General features: G+C 48.9%; 12 protein-coding genes across 12 annotated transcripts; 5 read left to right on the plus strand and 7 right to left on the minus strand.

The window, feature by feature from the left end:
* The first annotated feature begins 14 nt into the window (after positions 1–14).
* On the plus strand, positions 15–1,582 carry FOXG_08506 (ribosomal RNA assembly protein KRR1). Its single transcript, XM_018387480.1, has 2 exons — positions 15–794; positions 846–1,582. Exons 1-2 carry the CDS (start codon positions 195–197, stop codon positions 1,206–1,208), a joined length of 963 nt encoding a protein of 320 aa, XP_018245332.1. The 5' UTR covers positions 15–194; the 3' UTR covers positions 1,209–1,582.
* FOXG_08507 (uncharacterized protein) lies at positions 1,245–2,750 on the minus strand. Its single transcript, XM_018387481.1, has 2 exons — positions 2,502–2,750; positions 1,245–2,448 (listed from the first exon to the last, which is right to left on the minus strand). Exons 1-2 carry the CDS (start codon positions 2,720–2,722, stop codon positions 1,416–1,418), a joined length of 1,254 nt encoding a protein of 417 aa, XP_018245333.1. The 5' UTR covers positions 2,723–2,750; the 3' UTR covers positions 1,245–1,415.
* An 810-nt stretch (positions 2,751–3,560) lies between these two features.
* On the plus strand, positions 3,561–5,070 carry FOXG_08508 (uncharacterized protein). The gene is made up of 2 exons (XM_018387482.1): positions 3,561–3,792; positions 3,843–5,070. The coding sequence occupies exons 1-2, from the start codon at positions 3,650–3,652 to the stop codon at positions 4,672–4,674; spliced, it is 975 nt and encodes a 324-aa protein (XP_018245334.1). The 5' UTR covers positions 3,561–3,649; the 3' UTR covers positions 4,675–5,070.
* FOXG_08509 (uncharacterized protein) lies at positions 4,775–5,231 on the minus strand (the record flags this gene model as incomplete). Its single annotated transcript, XM_018387483.1, has 2 exons — positions 4,775–5,069; positions 5,125–5,231. The coding sequence occupies 2 exons, from the start codon at positions 5,229–5,231 to the stop codon at positions 4,775–4,777; spliced, it is 402 nt and encodes a 133-aa protein (XP_018245335.1).
* A 283-nt stretch (positions 5,232–5,514) lies between these two features.
* On the minus strand, positions 5,515–6,105 carry FOXG_08510 (uncharacterized protein; the record flags this gene model as incomplete). Its single annotated transcript, XM_018387484.1, has 1 exon — positions 5,515–6,105. The coding sequence occupies one exon, from the start codon at positions 6,103–6,105 to the stop codon at positions 5,515–5,517; it is 591 nt and encodes a 196-aa protein (XP_018245336.1).
* Positions 6,106–7,704: 1,599 nt separating this feature from the next.
* Positions 7,705–9,375, minus strand: FOXG_08511 (uncharacterized protein; the record flags this gene model as incomplete). Its single annotated transcript, XM_018387485.1, has 6 exons — positions 7,705–7,797; positions 7,874–7,887; positions 7,958–7,995; positions 8,223–8,296; positions 9,028–9,189; positions 9,256–9,375. 6 exons carry the CDS (start codon positions 9,373–9,375, stop codon positions 7,705–7,707), a joined length of 501 nt encoding a protein of 166 aa, XP_018245337.1.
* Positions 9,376–9,691: 316 nt separating this feature from the next.
* FOXG_19819 (uncharacterized protein) lies at positions 9,692–9,874 on the minus strand (the record flags this gene model as incomplete). Its single annotated transcript, XM_018400095.1, has 1 exon — positions 9,692–9,874. The coding sequence occupies one exon, from the start codon at positions 9,872–9,874 to the stop codon at positions 9,692–9,694; it is 183 nt and encodes a 60-aa protein (XP_018245338.1).
* Positions 9,875–10,587: 713 nt separating this feature from the next.
* Positions 10,588–11,054, plus strand: FOXG_19820 (uncharacterized protein; the record flags this gene model as incomplete). The annotated part of the gene is made up of 2 exons (XM_018400096.1): positions 10,588–10,705; positions 10,756–11,054. 2 exons carry the CDS (start codon positions 10,588–10,590, stop codon positions 11,052–11,054), a joined length of 417 nt encoding a protein of 138 aa, XP_018245339.1.
* Positions 11,055–11,791: 737 nt separating this feature from the next.
* Positions 11,792–15,963, minus strand: FOXG_08512 (uncharacterized protein). The gene is made up of 3 exons (XM_018387486.1): positions 14,880–15,963; positions 14,044–14,829; positions 11,792–13,993 (listed from the first exon to the last, which is right to left on the minus strand). The coding sequence occupies exons 1-3, from the start codon at positions 15,539–15,541 to the stop codon at positions 13,093–13,095; spliced, it is 2,349 nt and encodes a 782-aa protein (XP_018245340.1). The 5' UTR covers positions 15,542–15,963; the 3' UTR covers positions 11,792–13,092.
* A 1,849-nt stretch (positions 15,964–17,812) lies between these two features.
* Positions 17,813–19,200, plus strand: FOXG_08513 (uncharacterized protein). Its single transcript, XM_018387487.1, has one exon. The coding sequence runs from the start codon at positions 18,267–18,269 to the stop codon at positions 18,768–18,770; it is 504 nt and encodes a 167-aa protein (XP_018245341.1). The 5' UTR covers positions 17,813–18,266; the 3' UTR covers positions 18,771–19,200.
* Positions 19,201–19,487: 287 nt separating this feature from the next.
* FOXG_08514 (uncharacterized protein) lies at positions 19,488–23,595 on the plus strand. The gene has a single exon (XM_018387488.1). The coding sequence runs from the start codon at positions 19,749–19,751 to the stop codon at positions 23,457–23,459; it is 3,711 nt and encodes a 1,236-aa protein (XP_018245342.1). The 5' UTR covers positions 19,488–19,748; the 3' UTR covers positions 23,460–23,595.
* Positions 23,596–23,607: 12 nt separating this feature from the next.
* FOXG_08515 (uncharacterized protein) lies at positions 23,608–27,012 on the minus strand. The gene is made up of 2 exons (XM_018387489.1): positions 26,022–27,012; positions 23,608–25,965 (listed from the first exon to the last, which is right to left on the minus strand). Exons 1-2 carry the CDS (start codon positions 26,298–26,300, stop codon positions 23,890–23,892), a joined length of 2,355 nt encoding a protein of 784 aa, XP_018245343.1. The 5' UTR covers positions 26,301–27,012; the 3' UTR covers positions 23,608–23,889.
* Between the last annotated feature and the right edge of the window lie 227 nt (positions 27,013–27,239).

The following is a 27,239-nucleotide window of genomic DNA, read 5'->3' on the forward strand; positions in this document are numbered from 1 at the left end:
CTGAAAAAAAATCTCCAGTATCCTATCTTCAGCCAAAAACTTTCTCATCAGAAGAAACTCATAGCAGCCACAACAACATGCCCATCTGAGAAAAGGTCTCGAGTCGCATCCAGTTTTCAACTTCTCTCAACAGACGAGACTTAGCGTCAATCTTCAAACTCATTCACCAGAAGAGACTCAGCAACCACAACACGATGCCTTCAACTCACGAACGCCCCAAGCCCTGGGACACAGGGGACGTTGACAAATGGAAGATCGACGCCTTCACTCCCAAGGATAATGTTGGCGGCACCTTTCTTGAGGAGTCTTCCTTCTCTCTACTTTTCCCCAAATACCGCGAAGTCTACCTGAAGGAAGCTTGGCCTCTGGTTACCCGAGCTCTCGAGAAGCACGGAATTGCTTGCACGCTCGATTTGGTCGAGGGTTCTATGGCAGTCAAGACCACCCGGAAGACGTATGATCCCGCCGCCATTCTCAACGCACGCGACCTCATCAAGCTCCTGGCTCGCTCCGTACCCGCACCTCAAGCTATCAAGATCCTCGAAGATGGTGTTGCCTGCGATGTAATTAAGATACGCGGCCTGTGTGGTAGCAAGGAATCCTTCGTCAAGAGGAGGCAAAGAATCCTCGGACCCAATGGTTCAACTCTCAAGGCCCTCGAGCTACTCACAGAAACATACATTCTGGTCCATGGAAACACAGTCTCCGCTATGGGGCCCTACAAGGGACTGAAGGAGCTGCGACGAGTTGTGGAAGATTGCATGCAAAATGTCCATCCAATCTATCACATAAAAGTGAGGAGTTGTCAGTCATAACAATAACTTAGCCAGCTAACCCGTTTGCAGGAAATGATGATAAAACGAGAGCTTGCAAAGGATCCCGAACTTGCCAACGAGAGCTGGGATCGCTTCCTCCCCAACTTCAAAAAGAGGTCTCTCAGCCACCGACGTGTTCCCCACAAGGTCACCGACAAGACCAAGAAGACGTATACACCATTCCCTCCAGCTCCCGAAAAGAGCAAGGTGGACAAGCAGATCGAGACTGGCGAGTACTTCTTGGCCAAGGGCGACAAGAAGCGTGCTTTACACGAGGAACGCAAAGAGAAGCAGAGCAAGCGAAAGGAGGAGAAGGCAAAGGAGCGAGAGGCCGAGTTTGTTCCACCGGAAGAGGGTCGCCCCAAGAAGAAGCGCAAGAAGTCGGAAGAGTAAACAAAAAGGAGCATCATATTATGTGGATGGGCAACTGGTGTGAGTTGTTTCAATCTCATGTACAAGCTCTCGAGGTGTATGATACCCTGAAAATCTCGGCGTTCTTGATGTCTCTATTTAAGGATTAATAGCTAAGAAAAATGTGCTTTCAATTTCTGATTCTACGTTCGTGAAGAGGCTTTGTATATGCCTTGTTGATTATAATATCTAGAGCTTTGAGGGCGACTCACTTCCTGAATCCCACTCGATTACTAGCTTACCAAACTGCTTCCCCTGATCCATGTCTTTGAACAGGTCATCAACCCCTTGAAGATTATCGAGCCCCTTGATCGTTCTGCTGATGACGGGTCGAATCTTCTTCTCGTTAACAAAGGTTACCATATCCCGGAACTCCTTGCGGGAGCCCATCGTTGAACCCTTGAGCTCGATATTCTGCAGATTCGCGGCCATCAGCCAGTCCATCTTGGGAGACACGGTCATGCCGTACTGCACAATTACACCGCCAGCCTTGAGTAGTCGTACAGTCTTGCCCACGATTTCACCGCCTGCACCATCGATTACAGCATCGAGATATGGCCTATCGGCTGGTAGCTGTGCTCGAAGCTCCTTGTCCCAGGCTTCGTTCTTGTAAATGACTCCACCTTTGGCGCCCATCTTCTTGGCCTTTGTGATCTTAGCTTCGTCGCCGGATGTGACGAATACATTGCAACCCATTGCTACACCGAACTGAAGGACCTGGAGCGCGACACCGCCACCAATGCCTGTGATAAGAATGTTTGAGCCAGAGAAAGCAGCATTGCTCTTTGTAACAAGAGCGCGCCAACCCGTGACACCAACAAGAGGTAGAGCTGCTCCCTCAGCGGGTGTGAGGTGTTCAGGAGCAGGCTCAACTTCTTCCTCTGAGACTACGATGTAGTCCTGAGCGGTACCGACCTCGGTGAGTTTGGAACCACCTGTGACTGCAAACTTGCGACTATCCTCTGGAGCGGCAGGGTCTGATTCCCAGCCACGCATGGGAGTGAGAATGACCGGCTTGTTGAGGAGGTTCTTACGGGTGACATTGCTTCCTAAGGCGACCACAGTGCCATAGCCATCTGCTAGAATTGGGTTGGTGAAGGAAATGGCTGGGTAGAGATGACGGCGCATAAAAAGATCACGGTGGTTGAGTGCCGCCGCGGAGAGGTTGACAAGGACCTCATTTGGACCTGGAGTTGGCTTTGGAACTTGCTTTACTTGAAGTCTATATGTCATATTAGCAATTGGCTCTCCATGTACAAAGAAGGTAGTTCTGACGGATAATAGACCTTTCCAGGCTTTGCGCCTTCGATTTGCTGTAGGGTGAGAGCTCGAGGCATGGTTGCGGCTGTGATGTCGCCAATTGTTGTTGGTCGAGTATTTCTGATAGATATGGAGAACTTTCGGTAATAGCGGTTCAAAAAAGGTTCGATCTCGGCTATTGAGTGAAGACTTGTTGAAGCTTGCAAGTTAGAACGACATAGAGATCTCATAGCCATTGGCCCCGCATCGTAGACCTCGGCATTCAGATGCACCTAAAGTAGCAACTATATACGGCCGATCTGAATGCTACAAGAGCTTTGAAATCAAAGTCAGTGTTTTGATTAATAATGTTAAATGCGGCTATTATTTCTTTTCTGGGGTTTCTTAAGATCTAACTACCAAGCTATCTTCTAATCAACAACAATTCATGATTCTTGGTGAAATCGTGTGATAGAATGAGCATGAATATGTGAAGTAATGGATAGAAAAGGTTATTCAGATAAGGTTTCATACACAGCGAGAGCGGTATGAGAACTAACTGTTTACCTTCTTATTTATGACAGAAAAGAACAATGAGAAGTTCATTTCGACTCAGCTGAAGACATATGCAGTAACTGTTCGCTGGCATGAGCATAAGTGTAATGCTAACAGTGTACCCTATACGTCTATGTAACTGAATTATGCCCTGAACTGTATATGTTCTGTCAAACTTTGGAATCATTGATATACATGTATATCCATGGATGTATATATCGGATTTTAAGAGATGTCCTGTGCTTATGAGGAATAGTAGTCTCGTCTATTGTCTTTCACTACTTATCTCAAACAGGACTATCTGACTTTGTATGGCGTCAACCTCACTAACACTGGCGCTAACATCGAAATCTTCTTGCGTGAATAGAATTCCTCAATTGACATAGCAATTAAGGATTATTAGAGTAACTATTTTCACAAGCTTGACATGGACTGAGAAGATTACCATAAGAATATAAACCGAAGCTTGCTGGCTTGAAATGTTGCATTGCTGCACGCACTACGCAACCTTACTCTATATCTAGATGCTTACCGACGGTCCGAAAACCGGCATCATAGTTATATCAAACTAACAAACATCAACACCAACGCTGTTTGAACCATCAGCTAAACGCCGCTGAAATTTTCATATGGCCGCATTATTCTCGGGCGCCGTCTACGGCGCCTCTACGATAGCCGCGGGCGTCTATTTGCCCTCAACAATCATCAATCAGTTCAAGTTCCAGGATTGGCATATGCTGCAAACCTCTCTTGGTGCAGTTGCAAGCAGCGCGTGAGTAGTCACACCTACAAAGACACGAGAAGAAGCTAATACTTGATAAGTATCATATATAAAGTCGCTGAAAGATACGGCTACGTTAAGCTTAAACCCAGAAGTTCATCACCGATCGGACTCTTTGGACAGTATGACGGTAACGTCATAGGCGGATTCCTCCTTGGAGCTGGCATGGCTCTTTCAGGATCCTGTCCAGGTACTCTGTTCGCACAAGTTGGAGCTGGCCTGAGGACTGGCTTCTATACTCTTGGAGGAGCTATTCTTGGTGGCCTAGCTTACACAGGATATGTCGCGCAAGCAGCCAAGACTCAGAGGGAGAAAGCGGGTGTGCAGCCCGAGACGGTAACTATCGATGAGAACCTCGGGCTTTCCAACGATACAACAGTTGCTCTCTTCGAATCTGTTTGCTTATCTATCATTGGTGCTTCTGTTGCCTACACTACTGGCTCCGATTGGTCACTTTTCTCAGCCGGCGGTGGCCTCTTCATCGGTCTCTCACAGCTTTTCTCTATTCTTGTCCGTCGCTCTATGATCGGCATATCAGGCTCATATGAAGAAGTCGGAAATCACTTCTGGTGGCTCACGCGAGACGCGCCCTGGCCAACAAGTCGACAGAACACCTTATTCGCCGTGGGAATGACAAGTGGTGCGTGGGTTCTTGCAAAGGTGCTCCCTTCATTCGTCAAGGGCCATGTCGTCGAGACAGAGCCGTTGCTTGCTGGAGTTGGTGGATTTTTGATGATTGTAGGATCAAGGCTGGCGGGAGGATGTCCTTCTGGACATGGCGTTAGTGGTTTATCGTTGATGTCGACATCAAGTCTTGTCACTATGAGCACTGCGTTTGCTGCTGGAAGCTTGGTTGCTCCATTGTTTCATTAGACTAGGTTGGATATACAAAATTTATGGTTGCCTATATGAAACATGACCTGACTCTTTGTTCTTGACCACGGAGGAATCCTGTAGTGCCGGAGCAGAACATCTATTCCTTCTTATCCCCACAGCCAATTCTCGCAGTAACTTCAATCTCAATCTTCATCTCCTCCTTCATCAATGAGGACTGGATCATGGTTGCAGCAGGACGAACATCGCCAAACCACTTCTTCAACACTGGCCAAGTCTTTGGGAAGTCATCGCGGTCAGGGAGGATATAGTGAACTCGAACGACCTCGGAGACCGAAGCACCGGCATCTTTCAGAGCAGCGGCGATGTTGGTCATGGTTTGGTCGGCCTGCTCGGCAACATCTGACGAAATAACTCCAGTCTTATAATCATAACTGCAATAGGTAGTTAGCTCTATTTCGAATTCTCAGGAAGAGTGGAATTGCTGACCCAGTCGTGCCACTGACAAAAACCCAATCGCCAGTCACGACAGCTCGTGAATATCCGATGAGCTCTTCAAAGGCAGAGCCAGAGCTGATGTTCTGACGGGAAGTCATTGTAATTGAGGTAAATATTATTGATATACAGATAATATCAAAGATGCAATGGAAAGAAGGCAAAAGCGCATTTTGAGGGAAGATATAGGAGGCCGTGAGTCACTTACACCAGGCTATTCCTATTGCTTGCTGGGGTGGGTCGCTTGACCAATTCGAGGAGGCGGAAGCTCATATATTCGCGCGCAAGAGGTAGGTATTTCATTGATTTCATGACAATCATAATGCCAGTCCACACTGTAGTATACATATTTTACACCATGCACTTAGACATGCATCCAATCCTTTAGCCAGTGAGCTCCTTGACCATCTTGGCCAACTCCTTTCTGTCGACATCCTTGCCCTCGAGAGCACCAGACAATCGCTTCATGACATCGCCCATGATGGACTTGGCTTGGGTGCCAGCAGCCTTTGAAGCCTCAACAGCATCCTGCACCATAGCCTTGAGCTGAGCCTCGGTCAAGCTCTCGACTCCGCTGTTGGCAAGGTACTCATTCAGCACCTTGATCTGATCCTCCTCCTTTTGAACAAGATCCTCACGGTTGGCAGCCTTGGCCTCAGCGGCAGCATCCTGAGAGCTCTTTTGGATCTTGCGGATCAAAGCAACGAGCTGGACATCTGTCTTGATGGGAGTTGAGGTCTTGGAAGCGTTGAGGTTGGCGGACATGATAGCTCGGAGAACGGTCAGGCGAGGAGTATCCTTGGCACGCATGGCGGTTTTGAGATCGGCCTTGAGCTTGGACAGCAGAGGAGGGGGTGCATCTTCGGTAGATGTTGAGTAGAATCGGCAGACAGAGACTCGGTTGATGGGCTGACGAAGAGTAGGCTGCGACATGCGCAGAGCCCGGAATAGTTGCATCGATTGTTTTGCTGACATTTTGAAGGGATAGTAGCTGGATCGGTGTTATCGGTGTAGAAACTGTTTGGTGACTCGATATGACGATCGCGGCTCGTGGTTTGGTGTTGCTACCATAAAGCTTAAGCTGATGTCGAACGACAGGTCAAAATTTCCCAAGCATGCAATTGGCAACTTTGATTGGCGGTGTGACGAGCTCCAGTGGAGGCCCAGTGAAGGAACAGCAGTCCAAGCTACCAGGGTCCCCAGACTGCCAACCTTCGCGTACGAATCTGGGGGCTGCACGACCAGGCTGTCGGAGATGTTATGATGGGATGACAGTTGAGAGCCATCTCGGCAAGTTTCGTTGAAAGATTGCTTCGAATGAAGTTTGTTGATTTCTCAAAGTGATCGACAGCAGAGCTGCTAGCTGGCCACTCATCATAGACCTCCACTCTGAGATGGAGGTGCATTATCTCAAACACAAAGGACCAGTCATGATATCATTTCAGTGACGAATACCCCCCAGTATCAACACCATGATATTGTTCTCTCTCTTCTCAATCGACGTCGTCCAACATGATCTCGGTAACGCTAAATCACCTGATCATTGGTGCACCCGCTCGCCAACGCCTTAGCAAGGATCGGGGATGATCCCGTTGATATTGCATTCCGCTAGGTGCTGTAGGAGCGCACTAGCTTCACCGGCCAAGGAACAGACCAGGAGGCGGCTCGAACGTTGTGTGTCGTAGATGCAGATCGACTATTCTGTTTCGAAACATTTCAGCTGTCTTTGGGTTCGAGAGGCGGTCGAAACTCAGGTGACGGACGGTAGGGTCAGGGTTATGGTTTCATTGCTAACCGTTCTCTTCCCTGAAACTGGAACGAGATCTCATTCTCGGGTCGCGTCGTTGGTGGAGATGAGGAGATGAACTCATGGGTAGTCAGGCCCGAGACAATGAACCAGGGTTGTATAGAAGGGGAATGGTGATTTAATAGACACTGGACTAGATTATCGTATCCATCTTGTCATTGAGTAGTATGACTTCTGAGATGTCACCAGCATGTCTCTTCCACACACCGTCTGTCCTTAGTCGTCTCCCTATGTCATGCTCATCGTGATATTGTGAGGTCTCGGACCTGTTGCGGCCGCTGGTAATAACTCTCTTGCACATCGGGCCCAAACTGTCGGTACCGAGTGTCCATCCACCAGTCATTACGAATCATTCCCTGGAAATCATAAAAGGGACGAGCAGCCACTTCATGGGTGTTGGTAGCGGTTCTCTTTCTTTCTTTCTTTCTTTCTCTTGTTCTTTCTTTTCTTGCCTTAAGTCCGAGCACCTGCACGTCACTTCTCTTTCCATCCGTTGTTACTTCCTTCATGCCCAGTCAAAGCCAGGCCATGCTTGCCGTGTTCGGCAACGAATCTCAGGATTTTCCTCCAACCTTCCTCTATTATCCACTCGATGGCGCGCCACTGTCGCTTCCCTGTCCAGCCAACAAAACCTTGTTTCAACTACAAGATCGAGTAGTGGCATCTTGTTCCATCCCCCCTTTGCATATACCATTTACTATCCTTCCATCCCATCGTGGGCGCTACAACGCAGCACAAATGCCTTTGGGACGCCGTAAAACTTTACATCATAACCCTTGGCCGCACAATATCTCGCGATTGACCGAGGCATGTCTCAATGGCTCAAAATGAGACTTGATGGCTGTTACCGTCGTGGCTTTCTACCAATACAAACATAACTGCCATGTCATCTGTCAGAATAACACAAGACCGTGGAAACGGCCTAGGGAAACTTACACGGGAAAGTAGGCCTACAAATCGTTAACAATCAACTCACATCAGGATTCGCCCCTTTTTGAGCCAAGAACCGAGAAAACGTACCTTGAATGCTGGGTTGCTGGCTTCGCTCCTCGCTTGAGCTATCAAGAGTTGGAAATCACTGAAAGACATCCTGTACAAGGCTCAGTCAAACATTACTCGGACAGATTGTAACCGACATACCCAAGAAACTGCGTGAATGGGTATAATGCTAACGAATACAATAGCTGGTTCACGTTATCGGTATTAGATCGGCCTATGTCATAATCTCGGGGGACTACACTACCATCAGCCTCAACACATACGATCTGGTATCAAAGCAACCTACCACTCGACCAGCCGCACATTGGCAACGTCAAGAGTCTCGACTCGACTTCCGTAAAACCTGCGCTTCTCATCCAGCTGGCTAATTGAAGTGGTGCCCGCGGATCTTTGTATGGCTGCTGGCTTTCCAAGTATTGTCTGGACCATTGCGACAGGGCGTGGTCTACTCGGCAAAATTGTTAGGATGCAGAAGTTTCCGTGTCCAGGAGACTAGGGAAATCACCTCTACTTAGCGTACCATTGTCAGATTGGGCGTTGAAGTATATCTCGACCATCTGACACCACCCGCCTGGCTTCAATACACGGAAAATGTCTCGAATATAGCTTCGCCAGCGATTCGCATGGATGCCCCCGGCGACCATTTGGCTATGGACAACGTCAAAGTGGTTGGACCGAAATGTAAACCTATCCCGAACCCAGGTTAGCATGGATCACAGGACTTGCTCACAGCTACTTGCCTCCCGTTAAGGTCGTCAACTTGGAGCTCCATATTGTCGGGAGGGTTTTCTGGAATCATGTGCGGGCTGACATCGATGCCAAGGACCTGTGCAAAAGACTTAGCCACAAAATATCTCATCTCAGATCCTTATCTTGGTGGTTTAAGAATCGAGTCAGGCTGGCCCGGTTGACCATGGTGATATCCAAAAACACCTCCTCGAGACTCGAGGATGGGGCCACAAGAGCATACAAAATCAAGTTGCCTCAAGCTCCATGATGGAACACGGTGTATCGAATTTCGCCTGACTCGGATGGCCTATAAACACTGCCCCTTGAAAGGAAGACTTGCCAATGGCCTAGGGGAAACTCACTTCGGCGTCAGGATATTGTGTAGCGACTTCGATGGCCCAATCTCCTGGACCACAACCGCAATCGAGTATTCGTCGTGGCGACCTGATAGGGGGGAATATGAGCCTCCCATCAAAGAGCCTGCTGAGTACTCCGTGCATCACCTCGAGGCGCGAGATTTCGTCCTAGTTCAGTGATTTTTGTTACTTTCTGTCAACCACTTCGATCCTGGATACAAATCATCAACTTACCTCATCGATGGGTGCAAAATATGTACCATTCGTGAGGGAGTAATGTTGATAAGAGCGCCCATAGTGTTCGATTGTCTCGGTGAACGTCTCGTCCAAGGGCACGGTTCCATCCCTTTGCATGGGGGCTTAGCGAAACTTCCATGTCAAGAAACCTTGGTAGTCTTACTCTGCATCCATTTTCTTTACGGTCGAATTTTTGGACACGAAATGCCTCTCAATACTACAAGTATGATGCAAGCTTGCTCGGGCGACGATAGCCAGGACGAGCAGAGCTGCCTTTTCCAAAAAGGATTTAAACAATTCCTAAGGAAGACATGTGGTACCCAAAAGCGCGACCCTAGCCTAACGTATAAGAGCCACCCTGGTGCTAGGATGCAGAGTGCAAAGACGTAACATGACTATGGTGGCTTTTGCATCTAGCGGCCTTGCGTACCATTCAAAGGCGCAACAGGGCTTCTCGAAGAATGCGGAGATGATCTAGCAGAGAGCCGAGACACGGGCCGGCAAAGGACTGCTTCCTGAAGGTCCAATGCCGATCTTGACACCCCAGAGCTCTGCCGTTCAACTCATATTGGCCCTGGTACGGAAGAATAACGGCGAACATACCACCAGGGGCCATTTCACAACCGCAGTATCCTATGGAATATGACAAGATGACGCTCGGAGATTCAGGCAAGGCATCAACACCTGGGTATAGGTTAGAGGCTGGCTCTTTTGGCTATTGATGGATACTAAACAGGGAGCTCGAAAGATTCTGAACTTGAGATTCACAAATTCTTGACACTCTCACCAAGACCTTGGATACCAAAGTAGCCATCGATGGGTAAAATGGAAATCACTAGTCTGGGTGCCCTTGATTGCCTCATTAGCATCCTTTTTCCATTCATGGCCCCATGCTTCGGTCGACGAGACAGGTTCCACTCGAAGTGGAGAGAATGGTTTGCGGCATGTTATTAGACATGATTGCAGTCAACTCTACTCCGTACAAGTGCAGCTTCTGGTGGAGGGTCTCATTCTCGCCTTACTCTGTTAGAACCAACCAATGCATCCATTTTGAGTTGGATGGAATCCTTCCCACCATCACGCTCAGGCACCCGGTTGTCGGGACTTGTGCAGACTCCGTGGATGGCTTGAGACTATGTGCCTGCCATGGAAGGTGGCGCCCAATGACTTCGAACCGTTTGACGTCGATAGTGAGGCTGTCCTACCCAACGTCGGTAGTGATCATCAGCTAGACAAGAAGGGTACGCGGTTTGTCACATGTGTAACAGCGTTTTTGGTGAACAAAGTAAGATCATGGTTTCACAATGAAAGCTCCCCGGAGCAAGTCCAATGACAATCCATGCCAATACCGATGGCATGGACCTGGGACAGTCTTCGGGATACGGGCCACCCAAAATTGCTGTACTCTGGTACAACTTGGTGTCTTCGGAGCTCGCGTACGACTACGGTGGCCGACAACACTTGCTTGACCGGGAGATTCGTTGATTATATGTATAGGTGAGTCAGGCGAATGGCCCTCACTATCTAGCCCTGGCGCCTTCTTGCCAACGAGAATATGGTTGCGCCAAGATTGCGACGCAGACGACGAAGGAGCCCAGTCAGAGCACTTCCCTATCACCAAAAAGCACCCTTCGATGGGTCTCAACGATACTGGTTATGATCCACCTCAACAGCACCGGGATCTTTTAAAGCCAAACAGCGATAGTTCTCAGACCAGGAACTGGACAATTCATCTCTTCACCGCCTCGTGTATCCAGCAGTGTTTTATGCAAAGCCTGAATTCAGAAGATTCCTAGTGGCAGAGGCGTGTAAAAGGGAGGTCTCATGGCCGCATATATGCTGGTGATGGGCCGCTAAGTTGCATTGGATGGGTTCTCGCGGCTGGCGTGAATTTGCTACCCCCCTTCGGCTAATTCACTCTCTGGGCTTCGCGATTAACATCATACGACCTATCGAATTCTGAAAGGACATCTTAACGAAAACTGGGACGAAAGAATGCTACTCGCCCAACGTCGTACCTCTACTAGTGTCGATGTACACATTGACGGGCCGTTGCAGGTTGTAACGCTGCAGGTGGTGACGAGCCAAAGCTCTCTGTCAGCTCATGGCACGCAGAGAAAGGAGCTCGACGATGACAATCAATGGTCCCTATTGCCGCATCCTTATATTAACAGGGGTAACCTGGGAGAGCTTACTTGATCCGGTCATAGGCTCACAATGATCAAGTCTCACAAAGGGTCTTGTGGATACGGAGACGACGAGAAACCCCTACCAACGAATGGGAAGTGTCCACGGTTTGCGAGGTTGCGATAACTTTGTAAGTAACGATCCGCCTGTCCCATGACCGCACCAGAGATCACGCTGGGTGCTTCGGAAAGGAAGGCGACAGCATACTGAAAATCTTGCCAAATGGCGTCCTTGGCTCCGTCCAAGACCCTTAAAATTGTGTGGCATCAATAGCATGTTCTGAGCATGTCGCAAGTGACACCTCGCAAGTTGGACCGTTCTAACTGTCACACACAGCTTCGGAGGGTCCAGTGGCTCCCTTACCCATACGCAGCCTTTCAACAGCCGCTACGGGCCGCCATCATGGAGTCTGTGGGGGGATAAACATAAAGCACCGAGTCCAAAAGGCTGCCAGGCTGCACGCCAAAGGAGGATCGTCAACTGACTGTTACCTTTCTGATTACGTGGTGCGGCCTCATATGATAACTCCGTCACTCGGATAAACTTACCCGCGGTCTGTTCCAATACAAGACATGGTGGATTGGGCAGGACACCGACATGCAAGATTGCAGAGCAAACAAAACTCAGCTCTGGTAGCACTTTGTCTGAATCACTATTGTCAACTAACCGATAGTAGAACGCTTATGCGCTACGGCTGATACTACAAAGACAGGGGGAACCATGCTCAAGCCATGGTTTACCGACCCAGACTCTCGGGTTCTGACCAGAAACCCGGGAAATTGGTGGGCGTGGTTATACGGGCACTGTTCCGCTAATCCGTGGGATTTACCACACCGTTCGGTTTCTATTCCTCAGCACAGATAACACAGTATGTACGGCATTTTGGAAGGCTCAAGATCTCAACAGTATCTATGAACTAAGCCATGGATGCTACAGCATGATGTCCAAAAAATGACTGGGACTATAGGCTGTGTCCATGTCCTTTCTATTTTGTGGTGGGCTATCATAACGACATCTGAATTTTACCATCATAACCCGTACGGCTTCTTTAGCCCAAAACTCCCAAGTCACCACCGAATACTGCACCGGGATAAGCACAGCAAATTCCGAACCAGAACCTTTGAACCATACTGTACAGTAATGACATGTCAGCTCTTGACCCCGCTCTGCTTGCACACATCCTCGCTTGGTTTTCGAGTTCTCCTCATGCAAGTCAGCTTGGATTCTGTGGCTTGCTTGCAAACCTGGGCGGCCTGTTTTCTCTTCTCGTAGCGATGGTACACTGGCTTGCAGTGAGACAAGTGTTCCAAAAGGACCATTGTGTCTCTGGGAAAAAACCTCCCGGTGACCAGCATTATGCACATAAACCCCGAACCAGTAACGCTCGACCAAATATTCGAACAAGTTGCATATTGACCAAGAGGGGAAAAGCACGGATGCAACAGGTTACCCCTGGATTTATAAGATTAAGGTGGCCTTAATAAGGGATGCAACCCCACGGAATGACATATTGGGAAGGCCACACTGTGAAGTGACGTGACTGCTGAGACCTTGGCAGAGATAGTGTATCCAATGCCTGCAGTCTTTGAAGACAGACAGCCGTTCAAATCAAAAGCAAACAAAATGCTGCGGCCAAGGTCAAGGCGCCTACCAGCAGGTAAAGACGGGGTTCCTACTCTTGACGGCTTCGAGCCGCTCAACAATGACCTTGCGTTGGTTGCCCATCTGCCCCTCAGCTGCAGCATATCCTAGGTCACCTTCTAGGTCGTCGGTGTAGTTCTCATTTTCACCATAATACTGCTGTGCGATGGTGTTGCTGTTACGACGGGCAGCAGCGTTGGCAAATGAATATCTTCGTTGCTGTCGCGGTGCCTGCTGGCGTGCTGGTTCATACATGTTGAGTGCACGAACAGGACCCTGGTAGCTGTTCCTAAATCCAGCTGCCTGGACCGTGGGACGCTTGGCTATATCTCCACCGTTTTGTTGCTGCCCCGCTGGTGCCAGGAGGTTGGGTTCGCTTGGGGGCACCTCATCTGGTGACTGAGAAGTCTCGCCTGTCGGAGATGAGAGCTCAAATCTACCTGGATGAGGCATATCGGCGGGTGCACTGGCCAGACCGAGAAGGTCCTCGATTGGAGGATTATTGGTCGGAGCCGAACTAGCAATGTCGGCCTCGTCCATGGATTGACGGACGTGGGGGTTGCGGCGGACTTCCGAGGACGTATTACGCATAGGAACAGCAACAGGCACGTCAACTAGATCATCCCAGACGCAAACTCTCGCTCGGCGGGTCAGTTCAAGAGGGCCATGATCAGGAGTCTTGAGTGTCTCAACGACGTTCCAGGCCTGACCCTTCATGACGGCGACTTGCTTAGCAAACATGCGTTCCTGAAAATCAACATCCATCTGGAATACCCTCTTTAAAGCGAGAATCGTCTGAGTCCACCATGATGTGGATGTCAGCAATGGTAGAAAGTGATCCCGTGTCTTTTGAGAAAATGGCCTTCCGATGAGGTCGACAGGGAGGAAAAGCCAGCCAAAGGGGAAACTGACAACACAAATTAGTATACCTCTCACAGCGTTGATATATGTCCTTACCTTCTCCAAGCATCAGGGTGTTTCCAGGGCCATGACAGTGAGTTGTCGATAGCTCCAATGGTAATTGCTGGCTCGTTTCCTGCTGGTTGTCGGCTTGAGGCGCTCATAGGTCTCTGGGTCTTATAAGGATATGACGCCCTCGTAGCACGAGGCCCTTGTTGTGAAAGATCAACAGGTCGAGGGCCCTCTTCCTCAGCGACGGGTTCCATGTTCATTTGGATGGGGTCTGATGCTATCGAGGCCTTGCCTGTCTCCCAATCAACCTTGATCATCCAATTGTCCAGACCACGATCTGTATTTCGCATAATGTAGTCGAGAATGACCAGCTTCTCAAGCTCTTCCCGCAGAGATTCTTTCAAGTTGTCGGTCCATATGAAGTTATCAGGACCCAAAAGATTCGCGGCTTGGGCAGCTTCTTCGTCGTCGCTGTTGTATCCGTCATTCGGCGAGGCGTTTCCTGATGGACGGCAGCTCTCCGTCCATCTTCTCTTCTTCTTACTCTGACCATCGTTTGTACGGAATCCTGACCAGTATTGATCCGGCCAAGGATGTTCACGAAGGAACACGTTGGCATCCTTGAAGCCCTTGAGGAAGACCTGGAAGCTGCCGGGCTTCGCGGGGAGAGGCTTCTTCTTGCGATGGAACTTGCGGCGATCCCAGAATGGATAGTGGAAGGATTTGGAAGCAAGCCATACAACGTCTGTGTATGGAACGAGGTGTGTTCGTAGTTGGCAATCGAGTACGTAGGCAGCTGCTTCGCTGACATACGAGAGATTAGGAATAAGACTACAGAAACGTTAGCAATGACACGGGAAGCCTTTACGAAGATGGCATACCAGGCTCTTCCAAAGCAGCAGGGGAACAAGTTTCTGTGAATCCACTTGTTCCATTTGGGGTTTCCTGCAGCGTATGGCTCCTCGTCCTTGGGTTTAAAAACACCGACAATTTTGCCATCAGGATTTCGTGCAAAGTAACTACCAGAACTGCCTTGAGAAATCATACTCGGGTGGATTTCTTGCCGAATAGCACTCCGTACGCTTTCCACGATGGTTTCAAACTCTGCTCTGGTCATGACACCTTCCTGCGGCGCCGCAATACTCTCAGCGGTCACCGGTCGAACACCCTCGGGAGGTTGGAAGACAGAATAGTGAATTTCAAGGCGCTCCTCTTCGCCTTGCTGGTTCTTCCCCTTGCGCTTGAAACGCGAAGCAATCTCGTCTGCCCATCGCTCCAGACGAGCATTGATGGCCTTGAGGTCGACACCGGCGCTGCTTCCTGAACGATGGCGAAATTTGGGTTGTGATGACGAGGCAAATGATTTGGGACTGGCCATGCCAGAACGATGGCGCGGTTGAGTTACGGGGGCATATCGTGGAGCATCCGCGGGCTGTAGAGATGCGTAGGATTGGGAGAGGGGATCCTCATCTGAGTCGTCGCTGATGTCGTCGGCCTGTGCGAGGCGTTCATAGCCTGTTGTTGCGGGTCGTGATCGAGGCATGTTGGCGACGGATGAGACTAAGGCGGATGAAGACGTAGAGAGTGGTTGGGGCGGTATTAGACTGTTTTCAAGGCCATTCCCTAGGTAGAGGCTGAAATTTTAGGAGCTGAGTTCGTCGACGGGGAATTCGTTCGGATACTCGATCGTGACGCGTGTTGATTTAGGTTGAAAGGGGGTGGAGGGGGAAGATTATAAATGGATGTTGTTGTTATTCGAGAAAAGGAGTAATATAGTTTATCAAGAAAGGGGCAGTGAAGAGAAAGTGGAAAAAGGGCAGTATCAAGAAGAGAAACGAATCAGCAACAAGTGCTGGAGGCTTTTGTTGGCAGTGACGACCAAAATGAAGCTGGTTGCAGAATGACGATGTGTGCCTGTTTGAGGTTCCAGGTTGTGGAGATGACGAGAGCTCATCATTCATCGAACTCAAAGCTTGTGACAGGCCAAAAACCAGCCAAACTCCAGTTGACAGCAGCCTCCACAACCAGTGAGCCTAGGCCTGGGAACTGGGGCCGGAATTGATTGGTGGATACTCACCCCTGAGCGGGTGCCGGACCTAACCAAGGCCCGGAAGGGAGTTGAGATCGATTGGCTTTTTAGTGATGATGATCTTTTGCTTGAGGAACGAGCATGAACTTAACATGGTTTCTTATTAACTAATGCGGAAGTTGTTATTTCTTTGCATTAGATCTATTCAAGCTCATCCCCTTATTTTTTTTTTTTTTTGATCTCTTTGAATACACTAACAACTGCTATATTGGGGGCCGAGATGTCCGGATGATAATACGGAGGAACGGCATAACGGACATTTGAGTCCGCCGAACAACAGATCACGGCGGCCTACGGAGTATCTGCCCTAACCAACAATAATGTAGAGTTTATCGTATTATGGGAGCATCAACCCGAGAGTCTAAGCTACTCTAACAATTCCCATTCCGTTTCCCGTGACAGCACAAACGGAATTTACTTTCCCCTTTCTCCTTTAAACTTTCCACAATCAAGGAGCGTTGGACAGCGTCAGTACCAAGTAGAATAGTCTCGGCCCTAGTGTGACCTCACATATCTGCATCACTCCTCGGAACAAGCCAAGGTTCTTGGGGGTTTTCGTTTGACGGATGTTTTTAGAATATCTACGAACTGATATGATTGACGCAAGGAATCTTCAAGAACGCCACCACTTGGAGGCGAAGCCGCCAATCTAAAAGGACAGTGAGTACATACTGTACCTAGAACTAACGAGAATGGGTTGGGTTGTTTGGTAGCATTGGAGTGCCTGGGCGCTAACAAAACTCCTCTGATCGCGTGCAACTTGTGATGGAGGGTTTAGAAGCACGCCAACCTTGGAAAACACATGGCCAAACTGCTGATGATGACGGTTACAAAAAGGCAATTGCAGGCCATTATCTCATGAGTTGCAGTATGTGGCGGCCAAGTTGCTGATTCGAACCAGACATTTTGTAACTGTAACCTCGCAATCAGCTTCGGGATATGATACAGGCACAGATAACATCAGAGCTGATACGTCGGCTCGTACGTCATGATATGCATCGTCATGTTTCGTCAGCTTTAGTTTGGTTATGATCGTCTAGTTCAAGCTTCTGCGTCTGGGGTTGGGGCTTGAGTGAGTGAAGCCTTTCCATACCAGTTGTATAAGTATGCCTTTTATTGGCGAATTGTCTCGGAGGGAGGGCCAAGCCAATCCGGTCAGTCATACCGGTACACCCAGGGATAGGTAGTTACACTGCAAAGGTAAGGTAGCGTAGCAGTCTGTCCAACGGCCTGCTCCGCGCGGGGAAAGCAATGGAAGACACCTTGACGCCTCATCGCGCGAACAAGATGCTGCTCTTCAAGGTTCGATCCTGCGATGTGAGGCTAAGCAACAAAGTTCGGCGCCAACGTGAGGCCGATCTTCTCTGTAACACCATCAGCTTATCAGTACGTACGTTCAGCTGTATCATACTATATGAAGTAAACGTAGTGCTTATAGCATGAAGTATTATGATATTGTCATTGCTTTGCATACGTGACAAGCATTAGAGAGCAGCAGATAAACAAACAAACAAATACAGCGTTTCAGGGGTCGTTATTCGTAAGCGAGTGCAAAAAGTGACCATTCCATCAGATGATTGAGTGGACAAACCATGAGATGAGACGCATCCCCAAGTCCATTTTTGCCTGGAAGTTCCATGTCAAACAACGGGGGCCATCTCCGGATGTCAATGCCGCACCCCACACTTCACTAACTCTAGCATCTAGCTTCCTCGCTACGCTACACCCTCTAAGTCAACCCTCCACCGGGTCCCATCCCTTGGACCTTCAAGGTTTCAATCCCTTGGAACTACAGTACCATTCCCGAGTTGTTTGTCCCCCTTTTACATACTTTTTCTTCTGGTAATCCCTATTTATAAATCTCGAGTGAGGCCCTCTACCTCCCTCATCTTCTTGATCAACTGTCCAGGCAAGAAAAAAGAAAAAAGCCGACCTTGACTTATATGCTCATCCCTGCCACGTCTACTCGCATTTGACCACTCAGTCGTTGCTCAAGTGACCCCAAACACCATAAAGTTGACTTGTTGACTCGATACCTTCGTTGCTACTTTGATCTGCCCGTCTCTGCTCTTTATCTTCTGCATATAACTTATCTACCTTATCTTGCCTTGACTTATCTGCGGTTTCACAACCACCCAACTCCAACTCCCATCACATACCACGATAAAGAAAGCACAACATGACTGCTCGAGTCGCACCCGGCTCTTCATCCTACACTGAACCGCCAGCTATCGTTTCTCCAAATGCCGATCACGATGTCCTACGAGGCCGTAAGAGAGAACGAAGCATGACCCGAGGAAGCGTCCGCCCATTCCGAGCTGCTCCAGCAGACGAGTCCAGCAACTTACGAGGCCGCTCTCGTCGTCGTGCTGCTTCTCCAGCTCTGAGCTACACATCCCGACCATCCTCACCCAGAAGAGTGCCATCTCCCACAAGACGTCGACTTCTCCATGCTCGCCTCCGTCGAGAGCATTGCCCTTCCCGTGTTGCATCTCCTGTCGAGCAGCAACTCCAACAGCATAGACCAGTTCGACGAAGGCAGCGAACTCGGAGCCAGAGCCGGGGTCCTCGGTTGGAGATGGAGCTTTCAGCTCAGCATTCCACTGATGGTTTTTCAGGACTACGGAACGAGGTCCGAGCCTCTTCTTCTGACACAACAGACGAGGCAAAGTCCAACGCATAAAAGTGATAGTGCTTGTCTATTTTATCATTTGCTTTCAAATGCTGTTGTCTTGTTATCCTTAGGTGGATGTATGAAGACAAAAAACGGAAACCAGACCGATACCCATATTCTTAATTCTTTATGTACGATGACCGGATGCTGCACTGCCTTTGGTTTCTTTTTCTGGGTTCTATTGCGCTGAGAGCTGGTTATCTCGGAGTTACCAGATTGTGTCATGATATTGGTCTCATTTGGTGTTTTTCATATTATTGGGAAATTGGATCTCTTCGAAATCGCCGTATACATGGATAAGATGGCGGCGCTATCAGATTTTGTATGATGCCTTTATTTGTATGAGAGAGCAAAAAGATATCCAGGATCGACATCCACCAGAATAAATTGATGAATATTGAAACAAACGTCCAGCGATAGTAACTCTACTCTGAATGTGTTTGTCTTTGCCACTGTACTTGATATTTCTGCAGTCTTCAAAACAAGAAGGGTGACATCCAATAGTATGAATTCCACTAGGTACGATAATACTGAGGCATCAGTGAAAGATCCTCCGATGAACCACAAATTCTAGAGTCGATGATGGTTGTAAAGGGCCCTGAAGGCAAAACGGCCGACCCCGCTAACGGCCATCTAGGTTATTTCATTGGTCAGATAACATCCGTAGGCCATTTTCGATGGTGGATATCGGCTGATGTTAACGACTTCGATCTTTGTGAGGGCCGAGCTAAACTTTTTTTCTGTACATAGCGATTGGAGTCTTGTTGATTTACGGTATTCGATAGAAGCTTTCTTTCTCACTTCTACGGCTCTGCCGTGTGTATAATACAACCGCTCTTTATCGGTTCGAGTTTGAGGTACTCCAATTCGGATCCTTGCTTCTCAGTTTTTGTCATTGGAATCCGTCCTTTCGCCTACTTGCCACCAAGCATGAACAACGTCTGTCCTTAACCTTTCGACATAATACAGCACATCCCCTTGACTTCAATGCTCGAGCGAACAGCTGCGACTTTGGAGTCGCGCAGTCTCCAGCGTGTAATTCACAAGACTTCGATTCGATCTCGACGATTACATACAGGCTTTTGGCAACATGGAGCCTCTGCTATCGAACTTTCCAGTTCCTTGCCTGGTTCGATGAGAACTGCTCGGGTGGCCGCCTCCGAACCGGAAACAAAGCAATTACAGTCGAATCTACTTGCTTCAGTCTTGGTCCTTGACTTCCTTTACCCAAAATTGACTATTCCTGTTTTACGCCGCCTCTACCCTGAACTACCCAACTCTCAGCATGCGCAAAGAACAGCAATCGTTCCGACAAGACGAGCATACTCCTCGATAATACCTCCGAATACGACCGACACGAATGAAGCAAACGAAAATAAAGAAAAGACCGAAACGACGACTCCTGATCAGCCTGAGCCATCGCACGAGAGGTCACATCCTTATGAGATAGCCGATATAGCGGAGGACCCAACTTTGTTTCCTGGTGGAAAACCAACGGTGGGCACCAAAGCTGAGCCAGAACTGCAGCAAGTACGGAAACTTCGACAGCTATTGGATGGAAAGGGTCGCCATTTTCAGGATGTTTGGGACCAGTACTCGGTGCTAGACAATGACCAAAGAAGTTTCATACGTGGCCGGGTAGTGCAGTATCTATCTCGCTCCCATAGCATCGTTGAAACAGGAAGGGCCCTCTCAGTATTCCGCCAAATTCCGCCAAATTCGTGGGATAATGACACCTTGACTGCAGGAATCATCCTGCTTCTACGGTCCGGGGATCTTCCTTCGGCTGTGGAGTGCTTCAAAACCGGATTGGAAACGAGAGGGTTGAACCACGGACTTGAATACTTAATGGCGGATGCGATCAACTCGAAAAAATGGGCGGCAGCTTTGGAGGTATGGATTTCATTCTACAAGGACCGCATCAAAAGAAAACCCGATGCATTGGCCCCGGATCTAGAACGACTTCAGCAGCTTGGGTCTCTTCCTTCACAAGGATCTCACTACTTCGCCTTCCGAGCCTATCTAGTTGGCGAAGGCGCAGAGCAGCATAAGAAAATCAAGGAAGACCCCGTTGCCTCGCTAGCCTTGTCCTCTTTCCGGAAGTTCTTTGCCAACATGGCACTACGAGAACCGTGCCGCCCCAAGCAAGCGGGGATTATTCTTGAGACTCTGAATGATCGAAATGCATACAACACATACCTAAACACCATGTTCGACCGCTGGATGGTAAAGCAGGAGAGTCGGTCCACTATGGAGCAACTTATTCCTATCTACCAGAAATTTCGGGAACTACCAGATGCTCAGCCTGCGATGACTGTCTACCGCGGCATGTTCAAGGTCTGCTACCCAAAGAGGTCGGCGAGACTTGAAGAGATTAAAGAAGACTGGATTCGTTTCAAAGGCGGGCTCAACCAATGGGGATATGAAAAGTATCTCAAATATTACGCAGAGAGGGGCGATGTGCGAGCCGTCATAGATTTATGGTCCAAGTACGTGAAAGATTTTCCTGAAGTGGTTCGGTCCCCCCGTGGATTTAGAAGCACAATAAACGTATATGCTCAGCTTGGAGACGTTGAGAATGCAAAAAAAGAGATCGACAAGATGATCAATGAATACCGGGTTGAGCCGGACCTCGACTGCTGGAATACATATCTCAAGGCTTACATGAGGACCAATGACTATGATGCTGTCATGAAATTGTTCGAGGATATCGCAGAAAAGCACGAGCCGGATGGATTCACCTATGCACACGCCATGGCCATGACCGCTAAAAGGGGTGATTTGGAGACTACCCTGGAAATCTTCACCAAATCACAGCAAGCTGAGGTACCTATCACCAAAGAAATGGGTCTGGCTCTGGTGGTAGCATACTGCCAGAATGGCCTTCTTTCCGAGGCTGAGAGCCTTTGCATTGAGCTGACCCATCGTAAGCTCATATCTGGAGCTATTTGGAATCAGCTTATCAACTTCAACGGTGTCGAGGGGAAGCTCAGCAAGGTTTACGAACTACTCAAGCGCATGAGAGAATTTGGCGTGGAATGGGATGATGAGACGTACACCTTTCTTCTCCAGGCGCTTATCCGAGTCAACCAAATCCATCCCGCCTATAATTTACTGAAGCGTGGTGTTCAGGAAAGACTGTTTCTTGTCACCGCGGCGCATTTCGCTATCGTTATGGCTGGAGCTGCTCGTGTCGGAGAGTATGAGCTTGTTGAAAGTCTTTTCCGTCGATTGCAAGAGTCAGATTTGCCTGTTACCTTCAGTGCTTGGGTTGCTCTCGTCGGCGCTGCCGTGAAGAGAAAACCTGGTGTTGAGCGAACCCAGAATTTGGCCAAAGAATTTGTCGCGTATTTCGAAAAGGCTTCTGAGGCAGCTAAAACGACAGGGGAGTCCGTGCCGGATGAGGAGGTTGGTACAACTGATATCAGCAATCTCACAAGACTCAAAGGAGAGACTAAATTCGTTGGTCGAGCGATCACTCTACTTACCGAGCTTCGAGACTTTGGCTCCATTGACGAGTTGATGAGTCTATTCGTTGAAATCTTCCCCGAGTTCAAGAACGAACAGTTTCCTCCTGATGTCATGTCCGCTTTGATACGCGCACTTCACGCAGATCAGAGATACCGCAAGGCCATTGAGCTATGGGAAAAGACTTGGGAAAGTGCCCTTGCATCCAGCCGGAAACGCTCAGGTGATGGCATCATGCCTGGTACCGAGTACTCTCTGTCTCGTGCTCTTGACGCAGTGGCAATGACATTCAAAGAGATAAACCAACCAGAGCTTCTCAGCAAGACCGTCGACAAGGTCACAGAAGCTGGTTTCAAGCTGACCCGACAAAACTGGGTGCGCATTGTCCGTGATCTTTCTGATATGGGCAGATTTGAGCGTGCCTTGTACTGGTGCGAGAAGATGCTCATGCCAGGGTGGCAAGGCTGGGCACCCCCTCGGCACATCCCGCGTTTGATGCGAAATACCCGTACCTTGAAGCCTCCCAACAGTCTCCTCTTCCGTCTGCAGCACAAGTGGATAGAGATGCGTAAGATGGCAGCCTGGTCTGGAGACGTCTCTCGTGTGTTATCCACTGTCGAGGAGAAGTACCCACGTCTGCACCATGCTTTTACCACATCAGAGATTCAGTCGATGCCTACGGCATATGTCGTAAATGGTAAAGAGATTTCGCCTGGTGAACTCGACAAAGTACTTCAGAGTCTGTCTTACCATTCCCTACTGAAAGTTAAAGAGACTCTGCTCCGAGAGTTGCAGAAGGAGAGGAAGCGTGGGAAGAACCTTGGAGTAGCATCTGAGCCCTTGGAGGTCATCGACAACAAGACATGGAAGGAAATGCTACATAACAGAGTTCGACGGTATGCCGCTATATGGCATTCTCAACGAAACGCGAACTTTGAGCTGAACCAAGCGCTCAAGATTTCCAATGCATCAAGCGACGTCACAATCGAAGCGAAGGCAATGGGATCTGAGCAACCAGACGATCAGGTTGCCCGCCAACGCTTCAGCTACTGGAACGCGTTCTGGGATCGTTATGACCAGAGGTTTCACGGTGCGAAGCCGCAACCGAAGAAGCCATACTCGAAAGAGAATCATCATGGAAACAATACCTGGGCACACAAAGCAGAATCACGCCACAAACTGGCTAAGAAGCGGGCAGAGAAGTTGAGGAGGCAGATGTTTGATGATTGATCATGTATAACAGATTTATGTGTATAAAACCAAAAGATTCTACTATTTTTGTATAATAGAAAATTCAAGCCATGACCAACATGTTGACCGTTTCAAGTTCAAAGTATTACGAGCTTTTGGCCAGCTCTTTCACAACAATTACTAGAGAGTCGTATAAGTGTGTAGAGATTCAATTGACTATCTAAACCTTCTATGGCAGGTTTTGCCTGGTATCGAGATACACCAAACGCCTCAAAGCAATATAACTCCTGACCAGGTCCCTTTAATCCAATCCAATGATTAGACGGGGTAGAAAAAGAACGCCATCCAGGGCAATCGATACCCTCTATGATCCAATATACAGATATTTGGTTATAATAAGACCCTTTCAATGAGGGCACTTAATGTACGGTAGGCATGCTGAAACATGCAATTACTGAATAACTTTTGTCTAAGGAGACATGTCACCCCGGTTGGGTGTCTCTGGAGGTGATGGTTGCTTGACCCCGAGGGAACGCAAGCGCTGGGAAAGCAAGCCTTCAGCACCACCAAGTGATCCAGACCTGTTAAGAGCGAAGGCATTGCCGCCGTACCCAGGTTCACCTTTGTTCAGCTTCTCGTAGAGTGCAGGTCCCGACGGTGAACCATCAGTCGAGTCCTTGGTCGAAGGACGACTGGCTTGGGATGAGCCGGGAGAGCGCATTTCGTTACCGAGGGCGGCAGTTGTGCTTGTGCTGTTACTGACATCGCTGCTTGTTCGGACGCGCCCAGGAAGATAGAAAGGGATCGGGTCGAGTGGCAAGGTATTGCCCGCTGCAGAGCTGCCAGTAGAGGAATCATTGACCCGAAACATGTGCTCCATGGCATCGAAAGCATGAGACGTAGGGCCCGGGAAGATTCCTACACTACGTCTGCGAAGCGCCTTTTCAGCGGCTAGCATAGCTCCAGGACCAGAGTGTGTAGGCAGCGGAGTATGCATCAGACGAATGGGCTTGTAAGGAGTGTAGCGAGGCTCTGGCCATGTTGTTTCGTTTCTGAGTTTCTCCTTGCCGTCGGGTACACGGTTTGCAAAGACAATGCGAATGCTCTTGTAAAGATAGTACCGCCCTTTTGCAGGGCAGCAAATGTGGAGATGAGCGAGATATCTCAAGATAGGACGGTCACTGGTGTTTACTTCGGATGCTGCAGGGGCGTTTTCAATAATGGGACCAGCCGAGTAGCTACGCTGTCTCACAAAAGTTTTGGTACCTGGTTCCATACCCGTCAGGTCATAAGGAATCAGGAACAGCTTGACAGCAGTCTTGTTCGGATTCTTGACAATGATTTGGATCTGCCCCTTCTCCGGAATAAGATAGCTTCCGCCTGGAGGGGCTTTCGCAGAGCCAGAACCGGACCTGCGGCTGGCTCGAGAATTTCGGCGTGAAATTTGCTCAGATCCTTGATTATCAAGACCGATATCCATCATGTCTTCGATGGGTTTCCTGTCTGCAAATCGGCTTTGTGCTTTCTTCTTTGCCCGATGCTCATCATCGGGGTTAGGAAGACCGTTTTCAAGGTCAATCTGACCAACATAGGGACTCGGCCCGTCGTCCGTATTTGATCTACCATGAGAGGTGCTGCTGTAGCTGTAATACACAGCAGGAAATGAAAGAGTAACGTGTGGCGGGCACTTCAAACTGGACTTGCATTTTCCCTTGCCCAACACGCCGATCTGAGCGACAAAGTCCAGTGGCTTAGAAGGGGTCGTAGACATGCGACCACGAAGAATGCTCTCTTCATAAGATCCAACCATAGATGCGTGCTGAAGTGGCGAAGATTCTGCGACTAGAGAGGACCTTCGTGGTCGAAGAAGAGCGGGCGTTGGTGGAGATGCACCGGCCTGCATGAAGCTTGGAGTTGAAGTCAATGACCGTCGAGGTTGATGTGCCTGATATGGAAATGCTTCTCTGCGATACGAAGGAACACGCTGCGGGAGAGAATATCGTGGCGATGGGGACATCCACGGTGAGGAAGAGGCTGAGTTTGGCATGTAGCGACTGTTCCCAGTATATCCAAATCCATCTCTCGGTATAGACATGTCGTGTTCTTCTGAGCTCTGGGCCTGAACCAAAGGACTAGTAGGTGGCTTGTACACAAAGCTTGAGGAGAGAGATGAGGATAGAGGCGATGTAGTTGATCGGAAACTCTCTGCACTCCCTGTAAATGGTATTCCTTTATCGTGCTGGAACGGCGTGTAGTGTCTCGGTGGTGAAGTTGCAATCCATGAGCTCTCTGCTGGTGCAGGATATCTACTCCTCGGAGCCGCACGATCCTTAGCTACTGCTTCCTCCTCGGTGAAGTTACCGCTGTGTAGGGCCGATCTCGGTCGCTCGATGCTGAGGCCATCGCGTAATCTGTTGTCGAAATCGGATTGGGAGTCGTTCTTTTCGGGTGTGATTTGGGCAGGCGCAAGTAGTGAAGGTTCGAATGGCGACTGAGTTCGCTTTGTCTCGGGAGGAGGAGCGTGGTGCTGAATAATGGAGTCAAACTGCGAGAGACTGTTAGAATTTGGAGATATTACAACAAAGAAATGGAAGAACGCACATGACGGTTTGGGATCCAGGTCGGAGACTGAGCCCTCTTTAACCTCTCGATTAAAGAGGCTCGATCCGATATCCCATTTTCAGCACTATCGGTTCTCTCGGGACTGTTGGTGTTTGATTGTGGTGGACTCTCAAAGATAGGCCCTTCGCAAAGTTCGGTACGAATGCTCTCCTCCGAAAGGCGTCTAAGCGTCGGAGCTGGGGGTGGCACCTCGACTTCAATAGGTGGTGCTGGCTCAACAGATTCGTGATTGTCTAAATCGGCTTGAAAGATAGGCATGACGGCGATGTTGAATAGCTGTAACAGCAGCCGTACAGTTTCTTAGTAGAATCCGTCATGAATGAAGAAAGACGAAAGAGCCGAGAGGTGGTGTTATAAAAGGTGATGGGTGATTCAATGCAGGGATTTTAGAGTTGCTGATATTGTCATCTAACGGGCGTGGTCAAGGTAGAGAAAGGGTCTGATTAATGAGCCGAGAGATGTGGATATTGGTGTATCATGCGACGAGGACGATTAGAGCAATAGCCAGGCACGGCGTGGGTCGAGAGAATGCGAATCTGAGTCTGAGTATGAGTATGGGGAATCTGGGATCGTATCGTGGGACGTCATCCACCAAATATGACGACAGTTACACTGACGATGGAGTGAGTCTTGGGCGGTCCCGTCTTCCCCCGGAAGAGCTAGAAAAGACAAAGAAGAGGAGATGGGCTTATAAGTAGACGAAATGAGTCGTTGACCTGCCGTGTTAAGAGAGAGAGGTCATATGTTTAAAGAGAGTCAGAGAGATGAGGCGGGCAGAAATCAACAGGGTCTGGGTCTAGGTTTAGGTCCGTCCGGGTACAAGCAGTTATGATACGACGTTAATTCTATCACCAACTGGGGCCGATGGCGGTGAATGTGTGAATCATTCCCTAGCACGTCTAACGCTAGAACAAAGACTAACAAGAGAGTCGTGTACCTTGATGTTTATAGATACCTTTGGATAGAGGAGTTGTTTGTTTGAACGACACATTTTAGATCCCTTGTCATACTGAGTACTTAACGTAAGATAATATTCTACTGTAGCTACTATAGGTAGTCTGTCCATGTCTTGATATTCACATCTTGGCCTACAGCTCATGAGGTGGAGATACTGACAGCCCCCCAGATATGCCACATCCAACTAACGACGTTTTTGGCTTGGTCTCTGATGAAGCATCTCAACTTATTGCTCACAAG

The sequence above is a fragment of the Fusarium oxysporum genome, chromosome 2, assembly GCF_000149955.1.
Source record: "Fusarium oxysporum f. sp. lycopersici 4287 chromosome 2, whole genome shotgun sequence".
NCBI classification, from domain to species: Eukaryota; Fungi; Ascomycota; class Sordariomycetes; order Hypocreales; family Nectriaceae; genus Fusarium; species Fusarium oxysporum.